The sequence below is a fragment of the Colletotrichum scovillei genome, assembly GCF_011075155.1.
Source record: "Colletotrichum scovillei strain TJNH1 chromosome Unknown Contig00007, whole genome shotgun sequence".
NCBI lineage: Eukaryota > Fungi > Ascomycota > Sordariomycetes > Glomerellales > Glomerellaceae > Colletotrichum > Colletotrichum scovillei.
The window spans coordinates 2,291,350-2,314,786 of record NW_023336265.1 but is presented as its reverse complement, the minus strand read 5'-3'; the positions used below and the strand labels follow the sequence as shown (position 1 = coordinate 2,314,786).

At 51.9% G+C, this 23,437-nt stretch overlaps 4 protein-coding genes across 4 annotated transcripts; 3 read left to right on the top strand and 1 right to left on the bottom strand.

Annotated features, from left to right (window-relative positions):
• Positions 1–1,298: 1,298 nt before the first annotated feature.
• HER10_EVM0000395 (uncharacterized protein) lies at positions 1,299–3,779 on the bottom strand. Its single transcript, XM_035470180.1, has 3 exons — positions 3,288–3,779; positions 2,824–3,224; positions 1,299–2,772 (listed from the first exon to the last, which is right to left on the bottom strand). Exons 1-3 carry the CDS (start codon positions 3,681–3,683, stop codon positions 1,743–1,745), a joined length of 1,827 nt encoding a protein of 608 aa, XP_035331141.1. The 5' UTR covers positions 3,684–3,779; the 3' UTR covers positions 1,299–1,742.
• A 138-nt stretch (positions 3,780–3,917) lies between these two features.
• HER10_EVM0004553 (uncharacterized protein) lies at positions 3,918–5,969 on the top strand. The gene is made up of 3 exons (XM_035474194.1): positions 3,918–4,290; positions 4,377–5,562; positions 5,623–5,969. The coding sequence occupies exons 1-3, from the start codon at positions 3,936–3,938 to the stop codon at positions 5,912–5,914; spliced, it is 1,833 nt and encodes a 610-aa protein (XP_035331419.1). The 5' UTR covers positions 3,918–3,935; the 3' UTR covers positions 5,915–5,969.
• A 3,709-nt stretch (positions 5,970–9,678) lies between these two features.
• Positions 9,679–11,062, top strand: HER10_EVM0012062 (uncharacterized protein). Its single transcript, XM_035481465.1, has one exon. It carries the CDS (start codon positions 9,828–9,830, stop codon positions 10,845–10,847), a length of 1,020 nt encoding a protein of 339 aa, XP_035331899.1. The 5' UTR covers positions 9,679–9,827; the 3' UTR covers positions 10,848–11,062.
• Positions 11,063–19,887: 8,825 nt separating this feature from the next.
• On the top strand, positions 19,888–23,436 carry HER10_EVM0008036 (uncharacterized protein). Its single transcript, XM_035477573.1, has one exon. The coding sequence runs from the start codon at positions 21,641–21,643 to the stop codon at positions 22,910–22,912; it is 1,272 nt and encodes a 423-aa protein (XP_035331637.1). The 5' UTR covers positions 19,888–21,640; the 3' UTR covers positions 22,913–23,436.
• Position 23,437: the final 1 nt, after the last annotated feature.

Genomic DNA, 23,437 nt, shown 5'->3' with positions numbered 1-23,437 from the left:
TCAGGAATCATCGAGGTGGACAAAGTCTGAGGTGCTTAAACAAAGAATCCCGGCAGACCTGTCCATTTACAAACTTATATTCAGGTCTCGTTCGCAATCCCCAGCCGTTTCCTTACCCTCATCAACTTCTCGAGCTGCCAAAGATGGCGCCACCGCGTACTAGCAATGCGCTTGCTTCAATCAACACTATTTGTGCAGCAACGACGGAGAAAAACTTTATGGAACCGGCTCGTGTAGCAACCTTGGTGGAAAAAATGCTTATTGTCTTCCAAACAATTGACTACCATCTTCGCGGTCGAACACTCGACTTCTTCTATGAGGAGCACGACTTAGGACAAGCTTACAAAAGACTCAAAAGATGGTCGAACGACTACTGGGTTCCTACTGGAGACTGGGATAGGGAAGTAGCGATTAAGAAAAAGTTGCGATGCCTTACGCTTCGGAAATTGAACAGCATTGCAAGAGTTCTTTGTTCGAGTAAGTGGTCATGCAGCTGCCGGAAACACTCCAGGAGTTGCCTATTGACTCGAAAGAACATGAAGCTTACCATCTCATCCTCTTACATAGGACTCGCGGATCCGTCACTTTGGGCTGTGTGGGCACAGCAGATGCCTTATGAATATCTGATCACCAACGTCAGGGAACTGCGTGAAGAGATGGATAGGACCAAAGGTGCCTACTGCGATCCAGACTGCGGAGCTTTGGTACCGCTATATCGGACTGTGACGAACAAAGATGTCCGTCCTAAGATTACGGAACTTGCAGACGACCCAGCCGTGAAGCATTGGATTACACTGAATTACACCGCACTAGACGACAGTGTCAACCAGGTTATTGCAAAGTTGATAGAGAAGCAAGACAGCGAGTGGAAGGAGGTCTGGGTCAAGGCGATACTGAATGAGTTTGGTCAAATCTATGAAAGCATAGTCAGGGACATTGACTATTTGGAGGGGTTGTGGGAGTTGAAAAGGATTCTTCCCGCCGACACGGTCGGGGAAAAGCAGCGTCCGGTGTCATTCTTTCGGAGGTGCTTCGGACGCCGAAAGTAAAGACTTCTCGCAAAGGACTGAAGGTAGCAGGGTTCGTAGCAGTAATTCACGGTATGTTCGCGTTTTGTTTTCACATGATATGCCTACTGTTACCACGTAGTTGTTTACTTGACGGACACTCTTGTGGGCTCTTGTCTCGGAAGAATCGTCGCCTAGCCTATACGAGGAAAGGAAAGAGGATGTATCATAGTGTGTTGAGAATGGGCCTGTATCTTGTGAGTCCAGAATCGCTGGATCTTGAGCCGTGTCATCAAATGAATAGAAGTCTCCCGGGAGCCTGTGGGACGCTCACGGTGCGAATGAAAGGTAGACTGCGTGAGATATGGTCAACTTCGAGGATCGGCTTGTTGGGGAGATCTCACCTCGAGACAGCTTAGTCGTCTTTTAGTGTCTGATGGGTACTTTGGAGGCCCCTGGGAGAACAAGAGTTTGTCAAGTCACAACTTCCATATTGACTCGAATCTTTCCATCGCCAGACCTGATGGTCTTTGCAAAGCAGCTTCATGGGAAGGTAGGACGCGACGTCGACAAAAACTATTTCTGAGCATTTCTTGAGGTTGAGGAAGACAGCAATACTGTGAAACGATGCAATGACATCTTCCCGTGGTCTTCAAGGTTGTGTACTGCGGATATGCCTTGTCCTACCCGGTCGCAGCACAAATGCAAACTACCCCAGGAAGCTATCCAACATCTTCAATCGTCGCTGACATCGAGGGTCTTGATCATATCGCTCAACTCGCAAACCACGCTCTCGTACACAGCCTGCTGCAAGCGCGGCTTCAACAAGTCGTCGCCGAACCCAAAGTCACACTCCAGACACTTCCTAGTAAGGTCTCTATACTTCGGCCCCAAAGTAGGGACCTGTCGCGATAGCCTCCGAACGCTGAGAACGTCTTCCGGGGCCTCTAGGCTAGACCACCGTCCGATCTGAAGCAGAGTGATGCCGAGACTCCAAAGCGTCAGGTTGCGTATACCGTACTCCAACTTCGCGCGCTCGGCCGCGGTCTCTACTTCGTTAGGGCCGGCGCTGTTGCTGTCCGGCATGGCTGTCGCTTCTATCCCCTCCATGCTCCGTGGTAGGCTTGCGGCGGATGACTGGACAAAGTCGAAGCCTAGATGGAGGGTCTGAAGGCACCTGGAAAAGTCCCCGCTCATCTGAAAGAAGGAAAGGTCCCGTAGGGTGAAGTACTCTCTCAGCCACGGTGTCGAGTAGAACTTGAGAACCGCGCTGACCATATCACGAGCCAGTTTGAGTTGGTCGATGATGGAGAGCGTTGTCTCGGCGGGAGTCATCAGCACTTCGTTCATTGACATCAGAGCTTGAGGCGTGGTCATGATATGGTTGTGGTTGTCCACGGATCCCGGGTAAATCGAATGCCGGAAGGGATCTTGCGATGAGCTGTCAATGTACCCTAGACATTGGTCGCTACAGGCCCTTTCCGAGGCAAAGTTGAAGACACTATTCAAGGCCGGGCAAAGACCCTTTGAGCACAAGTTGACTGATGGGCCTTGGTTATGATGAATATCCCTCGTTGCGTCGGCTTCATCGTCTTCTTTGCCGGCCTCTTCTCGGATGTCTTGCGAGAAGCGAACCTTTCTTCGTTTCTGTCGGGGCCTTTCGTCTGGATCAGCTACAGTCGACGTAGAGTTGTCGGTTTCAGCGATCCAGGTCCGTATCTGTGATCGTACTAGAATTCTAGCGAGTCTTTCCTGTGCCATAGCCCTACAATCTTCAGCATACTATCCCGACGGCAAGAGCAATAAGAACGCCTACCTATCAGTAAGCTCATGGCCCATGCATGATATAGCAACATGCATCTGAACATCGTCCTTGACCGTGGTATCCAGAAACAGTCTAACAGTATGGCGCATGCCGAGTACCTCGGCGGAAGTACTCGAGGTCGACCAAGCTTCAGCAAGGGCTTCGTGAAAGGCTTTCGATGCCCTCCTGACTTGACCGATATGCCCGTATTCTTGGCTTAGTTTTCCACGGTTCGGCTTCGTTGCTATGAGCTCATTCTTATTTCGCCTCAGCTCACTCCTCTGCTCTCGGATACGTTTGAGGTCGTCGATGGACGCTCGCAGATCTTGGATATGTTTCTCGAACCTGGATTCGTCTAGTGAGATTTTCACCCGTCCGCGAAGCCGGCGCACAGCATCTTTGAGACTTTCGCCCTGTTTTCGTGATGATGTGTCAGTCCTCTCTTCTAGCGTCCTCTTATGCCATTTTTTACTTGCCTGTCGACACTCTGCCGTGAGTCCATCGAAGCAGCGGAAGTCGTCCTGGAAGCTTTGCGCCGCGCCGACAATGTCTTCAATCGCACCCTGGCAGACATCATAGTCCTTGTCTAGTGCCTTTCTCATCTCTTCCTCAATCTGTTTGCTATGCCATTGTTGAGTGCTCTCATTCTCGAGCATCAATGCGATCGTCTCTTCATCATCAACAGTTCGTCTAAGCAACAGGTGGATCTCATTCGTAAAGAAGTTCAGTTGGCGGTCAACTTGCTTTTGGATGCGCCGGATTTCTCGCGAGTAGTGGCGAAACGTCTTGAATTTCTTGCGGACAACAGAGCATGCCTTCATTGCTCCGCCGACCAACGGCAAGAGGCCCAAAGTCAAAGAGAATGGATCCATTGTCACAACCGTTCAGAGCTCCTAGATCATATTTTGATCGTAAGGGCGAGCTCTTTCCCCCACCTCAAAATGTAAGAATGAGGCTGTTGGTACCAGAGCTGGCATTGCAGGCGGCAAAAGGCGTTGGTTCATTGGTTGAAGCATCGGGGCGCCTTAACGAAGCAGGCTGGCGACTTTGTTGGAACTGTAATTACCCCGCTTTCACCTTCACAGTCTCTATCTTTACTCTCAACATTTCCAACGATCATCAAAATGAACTCTCTGAGAGATGAAGGGGCCGTTGACACGAATTATCTCATTCGGTTGTTCCTTGACACGCCAGCCGAGGCAACGCCTCATGTGGGTGCTAGTCTCGTTGCACGCCTGGCAGCAGGGACAATGGCTGTGTTTCAAGACATACAAAAAGGTCCGATTGACGGAGTCGAACGAGATTCAGAGTCTCAATCGTATCTTGTCAGTCTTGGAAGGAGTTCTGACAGACTTCGACTCTGGTCAGACGGATACGGAATTTCCAGTGGAGCCTCCGATGACCTATTTGAGCGATCTAGTCGACTGCGAGGTGCAACGCTTGAAATTCTATCCAGTATAGGTTTGGTTCTTACTGAGAGTAAGTCTCAAGCTTACTGACGAAACTTCAATCCAATAAACTACTTGTAATTGCATCGAAGCTGATAATCACTGTCAAACAATCAGGACTTGTAGCATCAACTTTTGGGGCGGGCCTTCTTGGGAAGACGCAACCTCCAGAGAGTTTCACAGCCAAGGTAGAACAGCTGCGGCAACTGCTACAAGAGGCCGAAGACGCCGTAGCAAAGAGTGAATCTTCGACTGAATCATCCGATTACGACGATGACGATATCAAACAAATCACTGCAGATCTCGAAACAGACACCAGAAGTTTGATGGAACTCGATACCTTATTCTCTGAACCTATTCTGGATATTGGACACATGAAGCAATCTCTTCCGTCGTCTTTGCACAAATGGGAACCTCATGAATCTTACAAACATATCATCACCAACAGATTTCCAAAGGCAGATGATGGGCTCATTACCAGTCTGGGAAAAGCCAATTATGAGCGATTCCTGAGAGGTCAAGAGCAGAGAAACATTAGTTCCCGGACACCTCTGGAACCTGTCATGTTGCAAGAGATCGAGAATTCAGACGCTGCTAGTTCTAAATTCAACGATTCGGGCATTGGATCATCCCTTCCTTCATCTTACGCGGAGACAATTATGTCGTACCACGGTGGTGAAGGGATCTCAATACGATTACCATCCCTACCCAAGTCGGCCAAGAACGGTTCAGTTTTTCTGTGTATAGCATGCGGCCTGCCAACCCTTATACAAAGCGACTTGGCATGGAAGCGACACTTATTCAACGACTTGCAGCCTTGGCAATGCTTAGAGCCCTCATGTGGGCACAAGGAAATCTTCAGCACTCGTGAGGACTGGGCCTCACATCTTGCTCTCGAACACTTCGGGCCCGAGTGGAAAGAAGCCGAGTGCCCTTTGTGCCGGAATGACACTGGCAGTGGCAAAATCACTATTCTCAAACACCTCGGGGGTCACCTTGAGGAGATTTCTCTTGCTGCTCTGCCTTCAAAGTCTGATACGGAGACAGAAACCCATGCTTCAGACCTCAGTCAGATGCCACCCATAACTGAGTACGACGGTACGATAAGCGACATAGACGAGAGTAATGATCTAGCACCAGAGATCGGCGTTGCAGACTTGTCTCATATGGAACAAATTAGACAGGGAAAAAAAGAGCCGGTCACTTTCGACGAAGCTATGGGCTTTGTTGACAAAGTCAAACGCCAAAAACCTGAGGTTTACAAAGATTTCTTGCATTTGCTGCGAGAATATCAAGAGGACGGGTATATTATAGTCGCTTCCCCATCATCGCTCTCTTGTCCACCCGATTAATGTTTCGATAGCCTCCCGATCCGAGAAGTCTATTCTAGAGCGACAGGTATCTTTTCGGCTGATCCTGAATTGGTGGAAGGTTTCAAGAAATTTTTGCCAGAATCAGCTGAGCTTCGCACTGTAGGAAAGCCCGGATTCATTATCAATCATCCTATTCTGAGTACCTCTGTACCGTCCGGGGTTATGGCTAACCCTACGGGACATCTTACCAATGAGGACGCTAGAGAGTTGTCCGAAGGATTAGCCATTTTAGAGGCCAGGCAGGAACGTTTACACCGAGCTTTAGAAGAGTTGGGAAGGTGACACTTTTGATTTTTCAGGGAGGTGAACATATCAGGAAGGAGGGAAGAGAGATGAGTGTACAACCACTATTGTGGCAATAGAAAGTATCTCCTTCGCTAGCATGCGATTGATATCTGAAGGTCGGAGGTTCAGCTCTGCTTTTGTATCTACTTTGTAGGTATTTTGATGCTAGGCCTTGAAATCTCGTCTTCGCCGAGTAATTTCAAGCTGCTAGCTTTGGAGGTGTCTTCTCTTCCTCACGCTGATATAACGGAACTAAGAGATTCCAGGATTTTCTCATTCAGAATTGCGCATGCCATGCTCAAGCTTTCCGCGCTGAACAATCGTCCCGGGTTCCATATCGTCGCCACAATCCGTACAGCCGCCCTCTTGGATACCTCGTCCTTCAACTGCGTTCCCTTGATACGCCATAGTGTGTTCGTGACGTATGTCTGAACAACATCTAAGTCTGTTGGAAGACTAGCATCACTCCTTTGTACTCTTGTTCAGAATGAGGTGATGTCGTTGTTCACCGCCGGGCTAAAAAGCCTGGCCACAACAGCTAGGGCAAACTAACAAAGATACATGAACAGCAACACAGTCATTCAAAGGCCCTTTAGTCGACAGCATCGAGATATTTGAAGATAGAAAAAAGCCACGGCAGTAAGCCACTTTATATACTTAGCCAACTATTACCTGCCATTCTCATGCATGTCGGCTTTTTCTTCTCTCCAGCACCTTCTCTCATTGCCAAAGATGGATACACTCAACGACAGAAACATCGTTTACCTAGAGAACTCTCTGTTATCAATCGCCGAAGCGGCGGCTCAAGAGAAATACCAGGTGGATAAGATTCGCTTATCTCACATGACAAGAACACTGACAGATATCTTCAAACTCACCACCATGATGTTGACACGCGACCTCGAGGCAAGACGAGGATTTGGATTGGAGCCGGAACTTGACAGTCTGAAAAGAAGCCTCAAAAGACTTGAGCTATGTAAAGACGATTTGAGAGTTACCACGAGGATTCCTGACGTGTGTCCAAAGCCGTCGTCTCAGTGGCAAAGTGCAAAGTTCGAGATTTTAACTCGCATCGCAAGGTCTCTTAAGAAATGTATGTAACCAGGACCTCAACGGAAGTTTGCCCCCCCCCCCCCTCCCTGTTCTTAGATAGGATCTAATCAGCTGAGCCGTGTGAAGGGTTCGCTGGGACAGATGTGGCACTTGAACGGATTCAGCTACTGCATAAACTTCTGAACGGAGACCACATGTTAACACATGACCTCATCCGGAAGGTGTGCGCTGACGGAGATAGTGGAATGATGCAACTTATTGCGCGGATAGCAGAAGACGGAGTCTGTGACATGATGGGCCAACTCATCCATGAGGCAGAAGTCGACGGCGGAGGCAACGTGAACAATCAACTTCTGCGATACGCAGAAATCGATGGAATAAATGGTGACGTTATAACCTACTAAACGCAGTAAATATCGCTGCAGACACTATATCTTTAGTGGACATGCAGTATGAAGGATACTCCAGCGCTGAAACTGAACAATATTTCTTACTGACGCTGGACAAAATTTGTGAAGGACGGTATGTCAACATCGCTGTATCACCAATCTGCCACCACTAAATGCCTTCAAACTTCCCTAACATTCTTACAGCCTCACCTGGGAAGATCTCAAGAGAAAATCGTGGGGTAACAAGATGAAAGTTCTCCATGCATCGGTCGAGGCTCAGCTGCACTGGTGTACAAACGAATCGCAAGAGGACACCCAAGAATTGGAGCAGGCTCATTTTCCTATGCTTAGGTATATCTTCCACCGGGCGAGCGTAGTCTCAGCTGCATCGGGGGGTGACCTGATCAGGGGAGATGAGGCAATGGCATATCAGACCGACTTGGTGATTCTTCGATAAGCCGCGGAGCCAATTAATGTGTCATATATCTATACTTATCATATACAAGGCTCGAGTCACTTACCACGTTTGTGGGCCAGTTATTCAAACACATAGTCTCACGATCACACTCGAGGCTCAGTCAAACCTTTGATATTTCTGATTGCGTCTTCAAGGTATCCGGCTGAAATGAGCCAGACAGTGGTGTCGTGAATGAATATCGCTGGCACGGAAGCCAAGTCGCTCTGCCGATTGCCTCTCATCGTCCCGCAAGAGGTCTGCTGTGTACTTGAGCCTCTTTTGAGGCTCTTCCGGACGTCATGATGCCAGCAGGGTGCTTCTCCAACAGCCCTGCCAAAGCTTATAATCCAGCTACAAGTTACATTGCTACCATGGCTTCTACTTTGTTACAACATAGGAAAGCACCACCTGTCACCGCCAGGGCTGGCAAGGTTGACCATGGCAGATGACGTAGATCAACAAAGACATATGAACAGCATTACTGTGATGTAAGAAGTCGTTGGCCGAAAGTGTCTGGACGCCCTAACAAAGACGAGTGAACAGTAAACCTCCATCTGTATATATAGCCTACTCTCGCCCTCAATTTCCATAGTCGTTGGCTTCATCTTATTCGCGTGACCAAAATGGAGTCATCGGACAGTGGCAATATCGTTGGCCAACACAACAACCCGCTCTCAGCCTTGGACGCGACGAGCCCTGAGACTCCTGCTAAGGCAGAAAACCTCTTGTATGACTTGACATTTTACACAATCGCTGCCTTTAGAGAAATAGACACCTCATTTGGCGACAGTTCCACCCTAGTGACTAGTCTCAAAGATAGTCACCAGAGACTTGAAGAATGTAAAGCCCCGTGGAGGTTTTCAGGGTGGACCACAGAAACCGAGAGCACTGCCGAATCTGCCGAATGGGAACGTGCAAAGATCAAGATCTTGAGCAGTATCGGCACGACTCTTGTTTCGCGTAAGTCAGCAACTCCCCGTGCAATTTAGACGGAAACATGGTTAATCGTCTTACTTTATGCACAGCGGAATTGGCTCGATTCGTTTGGAAAGGTAATCAACCTTCAACCCAAACCCTAAAGGTCATCGAGACCCTGCGTCAATTGATCCAGGAGGCAAAAGCCGCCAACGGAACTGCGCCTTCACCCGCTAGTTCCTCTGAGAACAGCAGTGAAGACTCCAGTGATTTCGTGGCAGACCTGGTGGCAGACACAATCTCCTTGAAGGAGAACCAAGATGCAGAATACTCCAGCCCCGAAAAAGACATTCGTTTCTTGAGGGCGTATCGAAAGATCTATGAAGGAGACTCACCATCAGACTATGCTCTCATTTCCATGTCACCTATCTACTACTAAGGTACCTCGCCTGCTTTACCTCAACTGACGTGCTTTCAAACAGCAAAATAATTCAAGAGTATACGTTACGGCGTATATTTGATCAATCGAACAAAATGTCTGATGCGTTCGCTGCGTCTGATCTACATCTCGGCCCCAATCCCGGCGTGAAGCACTCCATGGAGGAAATATATGAATTGAGGCTACCGTACCTCAAAAGATTTCTCAACTTATCTGAAGAAGACTGGGAAAAGGCAGCGAATTGGAGAGCAAGCGCATGAACTCAGCATATTTCTCGACTTGCCTCTTGTACGGCCTCATCCACGTCATGACGACAGCGGGGTATCTCCCGACGACCCCGCCAAACCTCGCACATCAACAGAGAATCTCACTTCTGCCTCGCTCAAACATAATTATCAATGAGAGAAAAATATTGCTTTTCGTTAAGATAGTATCATTGAATAGCTTCAATAAATAAAATATCCATAAGTTTCATTCTGCTGTGAAGGCTGACGCGACTCACCATGTGGCCCAATGATGAATCATAGACCAAAAAAACCACCTAACCTCAAAAAACCTCACACGACATTCCTCACCTCTCAACTTCACTCATAAAACAAACCTACCTCATCCCCGTCCGTCGCCCATTCATCACAATCCATCACAGCCCATAAACTCATGACCATCCGAACCCTCTCAACCCGCCGCATATCCCAACTAACCCACCACCTCCAATCCCCAACTTCACCATCACGCTCAGCTTCACCCAGCTCATCGCGCACCATGTCCTCCTCCCCATCAACAGCAAAAGCCTCACCAGGCCCAGCGCCCTGGCGCGCCCCCTTCCTCAAAAACGTAAACGAAATGGCCTCACCAGAATTCAACCTCGCAACAATCCACACCTCATCCTCATCCTCTGCCTCATCCTCCCTCACCCCCCGCCTCCGCACCGTAATCTTCCGCGGCCTCTGGGCCTCCCTCCCAGTCAACCCAAAAAACACAGCAGACCTCAACCCGCCCCTCTACGAATCCGACCTCCTGACCCTAACAACCGACGCCCGCATGGCAAAAGTGCCCGACTTCCTAAACCCCAACGGAGAAAAAGACGACGTCAAAAAATCAGGCGGCGGCGGCCCCGTAGAAGCGTGCTTCTGGACCGACGCAAAAGTCCAATGGCGCGTCCGCGGCGAAGCCTTCCTCCTCGGCCCGGACATCGACTCCTCCTCCTCCTCCTCCAAAGCGCTCCGCGAGCACCTCCTAGCCCGCATGCGCACCGTGACGCCGGCAGACGCCAAACGCCGCCGGGAGGAAGACATCCCCTCCGGCAAAACCGTCATCGGCTCCTCGGAACAGGACTGGTCCTTCGCCCGCGAAGTCACGGCGCACTTTGGCAACTTGTCGCCCATGATGCGCGGCACGTTCCGGAACCCGGTGCCGGGGACGTCCCGCGCCGCGAACCCGCCCTCGGACACGCTGAAGCTGGGGCAAAAGGTCGAGGACCTGGACGACGAGGTCGCGAGGGAGAATTTCCGGGTCGTGGTGATTGTGCCGACCGAGGTGGATCAGACGGACCTGAGCGCCTCGGAGGACCCGAGACGGTACCTGTACCGGTTCGTCGGGGCCGAGGCCGAGGGGGAGGAGACGGAGGGTGGTGCGGAGAGGGTGAATGGGTGGGAGAAGATTGAGCTGTGGCCGTAGAGGAGAGGTCTCGGTGACCCATGATTGGAATAGATCCGTCTACTACTCCGTATGCACGGTAGATTCAAGACATCACTGGCTATAGACTTTGCGTCGCAACCTCATCCAAGGAATATCATCATTCTGAGCCCATGTCACGCGCGCCTTCACATCATGATCGTACAATTGTTTGCGCCTCAAAACGTGGAAGATGTGCCAACGAAGCGCTAGCCTCAAGCAGCAGACCGAAAGTCCGAACCCCCCAGGTCTTCGTGCCTACCGAAAACACTCTCAAAACTTGGTCAGACTCGTCACAAAAAATGTAGATGGCTGACTACCAAGTACTAGTAGGTACCATGTTGCATGTTGCATGTCGCATGTCGAGGGGGGAAAAAGTCAAGCTACCAGGCCGAGCCGTGCCGTGCTTACACCCCCTCTTCAAAGGTTCACCGGTCGATCAGAAAAAAAAAAAAAAAGAGAGACCGGACACATCATCCACATTGCGACTCCTCGCCCGAAGCAGGCCTTGTTCCCTTTGCTGGCGCTGTTGGAACAGGGGTGTGAGGGAGAAAGAGACTCTGAACGAGTGTTCCAACACCCAAGTCTCCGTAAGTAAGCTGGGCAAGGAGTGGTACTCAGCGGGCCCCAATGGCCGGCTCCCTTTTTAGGAAAATGGTACGTCCGATGGGATCTGCATGGCTGCGCGGGATGGGAGATGTTCTCACGCATGTGAGAGGAAGGAGAGAAAGCAAAGTTCCCCATGAAGTCCGAGTTGGCGAATTGGGATCCTTGCGGATAGGGCCTTGTTGTTGCAACGTGTTGTGACCTGTAACTTATCGAGGCCTCTTGGTCAAAAGCGTCGGCTGCCGGCGTACGGAGTAACCATCACTACTACACAGTAGTTATGCATGCATGTTTCCACGATACGATACAGCCGCTGCTGGACGCGCGGGCTTGCGTGATCGCGATGCGGCGCGTACGTACCAAGTATGGGAACAATTTTCCGAACTATGGATGAAGAAAGGTGCCGAACGACGCGGGCATTGCTGCTTCCCGTCCGCGTCGGAAGCTTAGGTTCAATCTTAGTTTTTGGTCTTTACTCTTCGTCAACGCGGCCTCTGGAAGGTCGGATACGGTCGGGTCGGTAGTTTGTATCCACAGCAATTCTGACCCGGTGGGGGGAGAGGAGAAACTCCAGAGGGAGAAAAAGGGTAAATTGAGTGAGGGCGAGCAATATCGACAAAGAATCGTCTCGAAGACGGCCGCTCATGGATAGCCCTGCCACAAACCACATGGCACTTCCGATCAGAACAGCCAAGCTCGTACTCCAACTATTTGCAAGTCAGCCGATCCCAGGCGAGCTTCAGAGGATAGAGTAGCGACTTTACGGGGTTGAAACGAGATGAAGAACACTTGTTGACGGTTGACCACGTCTGTTCTTCCCCCCATCCACCAAGCTTGTTCCGTTGCTCGTTGCTACTGTAACGAAATCGACGGGTTTGGCATCCCGAATAGGGCGATCGCACCGATGAGCGGATGAACATCCCCAGTTCGAATGGAAGCTCTGAGTGGGCGGACGCTAGCAGACGGTAACCACCAACCCCTCGAGAGCAAGGGAAAAAAAAAACATCAAATCGTATGTAAAGCCACAACTTCCCAGCCTGTCTCCGTCGCTAGTCAGTCAATTCCACATGGCAGCCATGATAGCTCTAAACCACAAAGGAGAGCGCTCCCCACTCCGGATCTGGCAGCGCTGCTTCCGCGAATACTTGGCGGGCGGGCGGCCATCTTTTGGCGCGTAGCGTGATTACAGGGAGAAAGAAGTTGAACAGGAGGTTAGGCGAAGGAAGAGAGCAGGGGCATCTTTCTCTCTCTTTCTCTTGCTCTCACTCACTCACTGTCCAGACCCCAGCAGCCTGCTTTCTTCTTGTTCCGGCGGGTCATTCGGGACACGAGACACGAGACTCGAGGAAGGGCAGCAGATATCAGGCCATCCCCACGAAGAGGATATGCAGCCCCATGTGCGATGACAAGATGCATACTTTGTCTGTACTTCGTACTTCGAGGATATGCCCCGTTCGGTCCAGGGCCCCTTCTCTTCTTCGTGAATCGCAACGGCAACGGCGTGTTCAACAATTCGCCGTTTTTTACCTTGCGTTAGAGGCAATACAGCATGTTGTTTGAACGCGTGGGTATGTCAGGGCATAAATGCAGCATCCGTCTTTAGTTCGAGCTGCAGCTAGCGATCGGTATCCCCTGCGTGCTGTCGGTGACTCGGTGCCAACTGCCACTAGACGGTTCCGTCCTGAGTATGTGATTGATGGGCGTTGGCGGAAGCGCGCGGAGTTTCTTGCAACATCGTGTGCGCGCACTGCGCGAACAATACGGGCCCTGTTCTGACTCTGGATTCGTCAATGGCCAGGGTTCCCAAACTCTAAACCGCGCGACGGGGCCAAGTTGTTTTCGTAAAGACGACGTAGCTCACTGAGCTCTCAGCTCATCAATCACTGCGGAAGCTCCCCGCGCGCTTCATCAGTTGTCTCTCTCCCACGTGCGTGTGAGGCTGTTGACGGCGCCGGATGCAAAAGGAGGCGGCGTTCCATCAGCGGTCGGCCACCGATCATCTCCGCATCGTACAAGCCGATAGCCCCCCAACGAAAGACGATCCGGCACATGCATTGCTCGCCTAACCGCCGAGGCAGCATCACGAGATCAGGTGCCATGAATCAATGGAGCTCGCTTGTGTTGATTCGTTGTTTCCTACTCCAGCGTGTCCCGTTCTTTGTCGACACACGACAGCTCGTAGGCTGCCAACCGATTCTATTGAGGATCCGCCCTGTTGCAGGCCCTTCTCCCTCCCGAAATATCTGTATCGCACCTCTCAAGGGGATGTTGCCACTCATGTAAGCGGGGCAGCTAGAGAGCTGTTGCTGTGGATGGGTGGCCCCTGGGAGGTTTGCATGCAGATGAGAGATGATTTCGTAGCCACACTGTGAAGAGAACTTCAGATCGATCAGAGCTTCAAAGTGGCCTCTGCCCCGTCATAACGAGCTTGCGAGTAAAAGCCTACCTAGTTAGGAGTAAAACAGCGCTCGTGCGTCGTCCTCAGACACTTTAATTTGTCGACGCTGCAATTCGGCCAAGGTTCCTCCTGGATTATCTCGAACACGTACGCGTAGTCGCTTCGTCCCGCGGATCGATTTGAGGACCGAGTGCTATCCAGAACGAGTTCTGAAGAAGGAGCAGAGTTACTTACTGCAGGTTAGCCAAACGAAGAAGGAAATGCTTTTTCCTACTGCTAAAGGTTATGTGCTTCGGCACATATGTTGCTTGCTCAGTGCAATGAGCCCTGTTACATTTGCAAGTCAGTCCCAACACAGATGGAGGTAGCATGCCGCAATGCGCGTGTTATAAGGCTATGAGCAACAACATGCAGTGTCAAACGTCAGATTAATGACTTTCCTGATACGCACAGCCACTCTTGCCCACCTGTGCGAGTGGAATCGAATCTCTCTCGGATCGGACATGGCGCCGCATCGAACTCGGAGAAACCTGCCGCTCGTCATGGGATATCGCAAACCGCGCAGCGGCCAATATGCATGTCGCCGTTCTCTGAACAAACTCGGGTGTGTGGGTGCTGGCGGCGTCTTTGTATGGCTGAAGATGCTTCACCGTGATTTTCGGGTCTGGTACCCCGTCCTCACCCTGTCGCCCTGCCGATGAGCTGCACTGCGTATTCAATTCGTGAACTCCCAACATGAACAAGGGCACCGCTGCCCTGTCCTGCTTGCCGCAACATGGGACCGAGTTTGCAAGAGGAGCTCCACCAGAGCACATCTTCTCCAAGCAGTTTCCGCCCGCTATGCTCGCGGCCGCGATGATACCGGAAGACTTGGCCGACTTGAACTGGCATCATAAACCCTCAGCTGCCCGCCCAGAGAGCTTGCCGCCACCGAATAAGGGGTCAGCGTTTGAGGGGTCAACTCAATGGCGCTGACGCTTTCATGGAAACACAAGGCTCATGAACGCTATATCGTTGGCAACCTGCAGAGTTCATGACGACTTATAGGCTATACCTACCTTTACCTCGTAGCAATCGGAGAAATCGCTGTACGAGCTGATTTGATCAGGGTGAACTGGTGCATCTTGAGAGAGCGGGGGTCTCCCTGGCACCAGTATGGACTGTTTCGCGGGCACTTCTACTAATCGTCTCAATGAGTTGCCTGACTTTACCCCGGTTGCTCCGGGCGGAGGGAGCCGGGCAGCTCGTTCGTTACAATTGACAGGCTGTCTGTCTCGTTGTGTTCTCATTTGACCGTTTCTAGTTAGACGGTCCGATTGGAGACTGACTGGGCTTCTGCTGCGCCAGAACATCAGTTGGCTGTAACCAACAAGTCTGCGGGGTAATAATGTGTTCAGCAGAGTTGACTGATGCGCTCACCGAGTATCACCACACTGGCTAGACACACCCTATAGAGGGTTGTGTGTAGGCACAGATACAGATCGGTACATCCATCCTAGTCCCTTTTCTCAGACCCTTCGTTGACAAACCCCGTGTAAGCCCGGACAAGGTAGAATTATCAGATAGGTAGCCGGGCGATTGTGGCTTGTGTAGTGAACCCTCATCTACGAGTACGCGTGAACAAGCTCTAAACCGTTGACAAGGTCAGTGCCGCCAGCCACCTGCGTTCACTCTGCCTCGCACACTGTGGAGGGTATTCGACTTAGATATCCGCAGTGCGCAGGCAACCGGCCTTGACGGACATTGGCATTGTCAGCCAAAAACACCTGCGATCCATCTTATGTACTTTGTAGGCATCTTTGAGTGAGAGCCCATATCGGGTGGCGTAGGATGCGCAGGGGCCGAGAGCCAGAAGCGAAAAGACACAGAACCAGTTGCTGGCGGTCTGGCAAAACCGCCAACGCATCAAAATAAAACCAACTGGATGAATGATGGGTCAGAAGGTTGGGACTAGAGGCGGGCAGGCCGCTTGATCTGCAGCGGCATGCATGAGCAAGCGAGAGAACAAGGAGGCCGCAAGAGAGGATCGCACGCTGCAGGCATCGAGTGGATGGACAGGTGTCCGTTGTATGCATGAGATGCAGAGACAGCGTCGTCTCCCCGCTTTGGTTGATGACCGAGGGAGGCTGCGCCGGCCTTGTCCATTGGAAGTCTGAGGCCCGGCTACTGGCGTGGATGCGGTTCTCACCAACGAGAGCATCGAAGACGTGTGTGATTAGTGATGGAGAAAATTCTCCTTTGAGGCTCTAAGCGTCATTCCCGGTGATTGTTATCAGCGGCGATGGATGATTCGACTTGGAGTTGAATGTGCCACTGGAAGAAAGTGCCGTCGCGTCCTTATCCAACTGCCACCAGCATTGGGGACTGGACCCTGGACCTTTGCCTACCAATTGTTGCTGTTAATAACTCAAGGCACAAGCCAGACTTGGACAGTTCTGCAGTGCAAGGTCACAAGCGGCGGACAAGGTTCGAGCTGCGATATTGAACTCTCCGGGCGTCTCCTTCTTTGCCTCGCAATAGTGGCAATGTGAGCTATTAGTACGAATAAAGTCGGTTAATCTCCCTAGGCGGTGGGTGGGTTTCGAAATTGAAGCCGTTGACCAGCTGCTAACGGCCAGAATGAGCGTCTGAACAATGGCACGAATACCTACGGAGTCGAGAAGGAATAGGGCTAGCTAGTAGTGGCGATCGACGGGGGCCCGTTGCTTTGAGATGTTTCATCCTTGCTTGTCTCCGCTAAATGATTTGTTCGAGAAGGCCTGGAAGACACTGTATTTGGTCCCCTATCCGTACACTTTGTGGCTGTGGGTAACTTGGGCGGTCGAGCGACTTGCTGCCAGGGAGGGAGGAAAAGAACAAGAGGGTTGCAGCAGACAGTGATTTTCGAAACCGCTTGGAGGATCCAGAGGTTGAGCGACGAGGAGTTCCCAGACGTATAGTGTGCTTGGTTTGGTTTCCAAGCATAGCCAGCAGCTGAGCAGGACTGATGGCCCATATGGTGTGATCCATGCCCTTAGCATCAACTCTTCTCGCCTTTTGGCCCTTTCGGGCCTGCTTTCATAGGCGGTTTTGTGTTGTCGTATCCGTAGTCGCCGATCTCCTCGGCCGGCAGCCGACACGGTAGCTCGCATTGTCCGGCAGGCGGTATTCTTCCCGTGATAGACAGTTGAAATGGCACGGCCGCCCGAGAGTTTTGCAGTTTTGCAATTCAACAGCGCCGATCGTACGCCAGCCAGTCGCAGGCTCTGATGCTAGGTTGTATTTAATTCCTTATTATTGGCGCTGTTAATAAGACCTCAAGCACGGACATGGCAAGGGCGGTCGATTGCCCACTGGCGCCGTGCAAAGTTAACGGCGGAGACGGCACCGTATGTCGGAGCCACGTCCGATGTGAGAAACTTAGAATTTGTATGTAGGCTGGGGCGGTGACGGCTGCTGCCCAAGAAGGTTTGGTCAATGTGCCGAATTCGTATCGTGATAGGGCTAAGAAGGCACCGCTAGGTGAAAACGCATTAGGAGCAAAAGAAGATTGACGACTCGTCATTTTCTAATGAGACTAGGTCTCGGGGTAGACCACTAGTATGTCTCTGATTAGCGCTGCTTGGGTATGTCGGGCATCCATCATTCCAATCGAGAAACACGAAGAGGAGCCCTGAGGCTTTTGTGAAGGATGCTTGAGCCCCGAGCAGCAAGGCAAGGCAAGGCAAGGATGTCATGTGCCAGAGCCGGTGCCTTTGTGTTATCTCCAGAGAGGGCTGATGGCGTTGCCCTCCTCATTAAGAAAGGCTGCGACTCGGCGGGGGATCAGGACGCGGACTCTGGGCGTCTGGTGTAGGTAGTGCAAGCAACGGCCGTAAACCTTCTCGACGTCGGGGGCGTTGCATGGTAAGTATCGTGTGGGTGACGGCCGGGTGGTCAGTCAGGTACATAGCGGCCGGAGGAGGCGCTTTTCTGACTCTGCCACTTCCGTGCCGCACTTTGCATGTTGCCGCAAGACGGTGCAGCTGCATGTCAGTGCTAGGCCGCCGGGGCTTGGCCATCCGTGGCCGTACACCAACGCCTCGATCGAAATCGGAAAGGATGAGATAAGGTCAAGTACGTAACGTTGTGTCAGCCAGTCTGTGGAGAGCCGCTGTGTGATGTGAGGAGAAGTGTCCATTCACACCGTTCGCAACAAGCAATTGAGAGCTGGATTTCTTGCTGGGATTTTGGTCAATCGATGGCTGCACTGAGAACGATTCATCGCTGTGGCCAATGTGCAGTTCATCCGCGCCGGTGACAGATTGATTTCAGCTCCATGTTGCAAAAGCCTCTGGTGGTCTCGTATGTAGAGAAATATTCTGGCTTCTGCCAACGGTGTAATTGACCGTGCCTACTCCGTAGTTGGACTTTGGATAGACTTGTTTTGTGCGGGTGTGCGTACTTTAAGCCCCACTGTCATAGGTAGTCCCTGGCGGCGAGACATTGGATTGAATGTCGACCGTTGAGACCGCCGCCTCACAAACCGCCCTCAATAATACTCCATATTACAGGCAGCGTACTCCGTACATAGAGAAAAGTTGGCTGGGGTTGGGATCTGCAGCTATTGTGTTCGCGAATACGTTCCATGCGAAGTGCCAGCGTGCGTGCCCCTCACTTCTGCCGCGTTGAAGCCATGTGGTTCGGATAGAGCAAGCGATGCAGAACACCACACCAAAGTGAGATTCTCGCAGGACCACGTTCTGTTCCTGAAGCAATGGCGGCCAGTCATTGAACGATAGCTCAACACGTCCTCAGTGATGGCGGCTGGTTTTCGCAGTGAGGGCGCAGTAAGTGGGAGGAGGCAGTGAAGCAGATGTTGCTTTGAATCGACATTCTCGACTTCAAGGATTCGACTTGGAGGGTTGAAGGCTACGCAGTAGTGTAGTACAGTAGTGTACTGGGTAAGGGCCAGTGAGTGGCGGCAGGCCCCGTCAGAAAAGCAAAGCTCAAGATCTTCGCGCGGCGTGCGGCGTGCGGCCTGCAGGTGGATGGAGTCGCTAGTATTCGTAGTGCCATGTACTATGGAGACGAGGCGGGCTTCAAAAGACGATGAGCCGCCATTCCCCGTGTTAAGTCGCCGTCCGTCCAGTATCCGCTGTCAGACATGGAGAAGGAGATGGGCATGGATGTCTGGGGTGCTGTTTTTTTTTTCTCGTTGTGACCGAGGATGGAGATTTCCGATTCTCCCTTGCATGTGTGGACAGTGTGGTTGACTGAGTGCGTTCGAAACGATCATCAGATCAAGCGTGAAGCGTCCATCAAGCGCAGACGGGAGTACGAAATGTCAGAGTTGAGAGATTAGAAGGTACATCCGAACTCCGGCACCCGTCTTTTCGAAGCCGAAGCCGAAGCCCTTCAACTTTGAAGGTCGTATTGTAATCCGATTATTCGAAAGCGAGGCAAAGAGAAGGGTGGACGTTGACGTTGACGAATCCAATGACACGAGATGAAGATGGAATACTCCGTACGCATACGTACCTTGCCTTACGCCGTTCGTGGGTACGTACTGCAGGATACTCCGTGTCCGTTCCTTCCATCTTGATTTTGAGATGCTGAGGCAGGTGGTGGGTGTGACCTGGAGGTGAGGTGTTTCCGTTCTGCGGTACGGAGTACAGACACACAAAAGTACGTACCGTCCGGTTCTTTCCCCAAGTTGTGTGCTTCTTTCCTTCTATCCATCCTTCCACCATTCCTTCCCTTCCCGTCCGCTGTCCCCTTCCCATTTTCATCATCCTCTATCCATGGCTCCTTCTTCCTCACAGTGACAACAGTACCCCCGTGAGGTCCCCCTGTCTTCCATTTTGCGGAAAGAAGGTAGGTATACATATGAGGATGGATACGTACCGCTGCTATGCTGAGACCACGCCCCCGGTGTGGAGTCTCCGTGTGTCCCCTTGGCCCTTGCCCGGCCTGCCACCTCCTCACTCGCTCTCTCCCGTCTCCAGTCTCCAGCCCGATGCGATGCAGCGTGGTCTTTCCTTGCCCTCGTCCATCCCTTCTCCTCATCCACCCCCTCCCCCCCTGCTCTCTAACGATGGGACTCCACGTTGGCAGTACGTACCTCAAGACTCTGGTTCCATCTCAGGTTCTCTCCTCTCCTTCTCCTCTCCTGCTTTTTCGCACTGGCTGCATTTGCTTTGCATCCTCTCTGCATCGCTCTCGCATACTCCGTACACACACCTACTAAACACACGCATACTGGCACACATAACAAGTACTGTATACACAACATACACACAGCGACCACAGAGAGAAACAGACGAATAACCGTACCTCTCTATTTGACGGCTGCCTTCTCTACCGCTCTTTCTCTCCCCTCTCCAATCTCCTCCTGAGCTGTTGAACAAAGTCCCTGGGTTCCCCCGTTTCCCGCCCTGCCACCCCACCATCCTTCATTCACATCGCACAACTCGGGGTTCCCTCTCTTCCTCATAATTGATGCTCCCTCTTCCATCGTGTCTCGTCTTTCTCTGTTCTTTGTGCATCATAACGTAGCCGTTGGTTGCCCCCCTCTCCACCATCTTCCGAAGCATCCTCCGAAGCAGATACACATCTGTGCCTCTGTCTTCTTGCAGAATCATCCATCTGCCTATATCCGTACACCTCGCCACAAACCTCCATACGGCACAACATCCGCGCCATACCTCACAGATACACGGTAGTCTTTGTTTGAGACCCTCGATCCAGCCGTTGAGATCGAAAACACTACAAGTCTTCCCCCCTGCCGACTTTCCCCCCTCAGACTCCAGAGTAGCATCAAGCCGCCTCACCTCGACAAACAAGCCGCCGCCGAAATTCTCCTCTTCACCTTTCCCTCCCAGCGCTAGCGGCTTCTGTTAGTGCCCTTGAGTCCTTGACCCCCAACCTGGACGCCAAGCATACGAAGGCATAGAAACGGTACATCCATCCACTTGGCCGCATTTCACACATGAGCGACACCGACCTAACTCTCTTCTGATCCTCGTAGGCTTGTAGTACGGATATCCATACCTTAGCCTCTGTCTCCCCCCCAAAACTATCTTCCTTACCCACGCTTATTACCTGCCTATCCATCCACCGATCCATCATCCTTCATCATCCACATACCTTACTTTACATCTCACCTACCCTTTTCCACGTCCACATTTCCCATCAATCCGAGGCTTGGACACTTCCCGTGCAGATCTCGCCTCTGCTTCTAGTTGCCGATCACACTCGTCCAATTACGGCTCCTTTTCTACCGACGCCTTTAGCACAGCATTCCTCACCACCTATTTTACTGTCTGTCGCTTTCTGCCCGACTCACTTTTGCTACGTCTTTGCCGGCACGAGACCGCCGCTAGCCTCGATTCTGATTGCCGCCCAAGTCCAAGCGCAAGGCTTCTTTTTTACCCTTTGCTCTAGCATCGCCTGCTGTAGGAATCATCGACTATTGAGCATCTACCGACCCAGAGACTGTCGCACCAGCACACTCGCGCGAGAGACGCATCTCTAGATACGCCGACGCTTGCTAGCGGACCATGCTTCACCCATAATCGCGTCGATCTCTTCCTCTCTTCCCACCTTTCCCTGTCGACGACTCTGCAACGCCGATCATCGCCCCAGAATCCACCAAAGAATCCCCTCAAAACCTGCTTCATTCGCTGCTACGTTCCATTGCTGGACAGCATCCCGATTCAAACCTGCCACACTTTCTACAACTAGACGTTGAGGGTCCCCAAACACTCAACGCCTAGTACTCGCTGTAGCAATCACGGCTAGCTCACGAAAGAACGAAGACCAAGACTTGGTCATGGACGCCCTCAAGAACATCGCCAACAATGTCCCCGATTGGCTCAATCGTCTCGACGAGCTCGGGGACCAAATAGACCAACGTCAAGTTGAGCTCGCTGCCCTTGGTGCAGACAGCTCGTCGCGATCAATCAAGAACCGCGGCTCAACCGAATCACTCAAGCCAAAGGACGAACCCGCCAATGCTATCCCCCCAACAGACGACGAACTGAATGCCGAGAAGGCCGACGCTCAACGACCCACTGGCACCAAGACGCCTCCCCAAGACGAACCGAAGAGCAACGATCAACCTTCTAGCCCAAGCAGCGGCACGCCGTCTGCCCTCAAGAAACAAACCGAGCAAGCAATGGCCCTGGCACAAGCTCGAGCTCGTGCTGTAGTAGAGAAGAGGCCCCGACCGAATTCCGTCCTTTCAGTCGAGGAAGGCGCGCCGATCAAGTACCGATCACGAAAGCTGGTCATGGTCTACTACGACAGCTACGTGCAGCTCTTTTTTGAAGAGCTAGTCAAATTTGTGTCAGCTAGCCGCAACCTGATGCGGAAGGCCAAGATGGCAGCAAAGGTGGCACAGATTCGTCGCTTGGCAGAACAAGAACTACCCGAAGACGAAGACGGCGATAAGGCTGGCGATCTCCAGCCAGATACCAATACCAGTGCCTCCGACGCGCTGCCGTCCCTGCGGTACATGAGCACAAGGCGGATGGGACCCGGCGGTCGGAGGGGTCCTTCATTTATGAGAGCCGGACAGGCCGGCGGTGGTGGAGCAATGATGGGTGATGGGGCCCCGGATGCCTACGACGAGCTGGACAAGTGTCTTGAATACGTGCAAAATCAGTGCGAGCACGCGGCACACCAGTTCCTGCGTGATGGAGAGTGTTCAGAAGAAGTTGGCAATATTCAGCGTCGGTTGGCGGAGACAAAGGAGCTAGCCCTGAAGGAGATGGAGCGAGTCCAGAAAGAAGAGCCCGAGCTGCTGAAGGCGGCCAGCGAGGCGAACAAGGTGCGGACTCTTCGACCAACGAGCATGCGGCGGGAGCTCACGGCCGCCAAGGACAGCAACCCACCCATCACACCTAGGAAGCTCGAGGTTGATGCAAAAATTGAGGCCGATACCAAGACTCCAGTTGCCAAGACGATCGAGGTGGACATGTCGAAGCCACTTGAGGCAGACGATGGGCCGATTGAGGCCGACAACGACGAGGGCATTGACGACATGGAAATCACCCTGCCGCCTCGGCTGAACTATCGATCTACGAGGGCGATGCGTGGCTAGACGCCATCATCGGATATTGCAATCCATTTACAAAAGGCATATTTCTTTTTCTTTATTTTAATGAATGAAACGGCCTCACCTGGGGATGAGAGGAGCATTGACTGGGGACCAACGAGAACCAAAACGGGGGGGGGGGGGGGAGGTGGTTGGTAGGCACGTGGACAGAAGAGGGTCAAAAGATTTGCCGCCGATGATATCAAAAAACAACATGCATAGCATAGCGTCTGCTTCTTCACCATCGCTCGAATTGCATAGGAGATTGCTTGCGTCGTACATATTTGCACTGAGGAGGAATCTTTCTGGAAAGAGAAAGAGACGGTGAGAGAATTGGGTTTACTGTGAAGCACAAGGCGAGGGAATTGCATTTTATTTTACTGTCTTTAATAGTACGGAGAAGAAGGCCGGCCTTGAGTCAACCGTCTCGGGTACAGCAGCAAGGTCTCTGGTTGATCTGCCGAGTCAATCGAAAGGTTTTCTTGCATCATGATTATTTCTGCTTGTCGAGTCTGCGCCCTGTATGCCAGT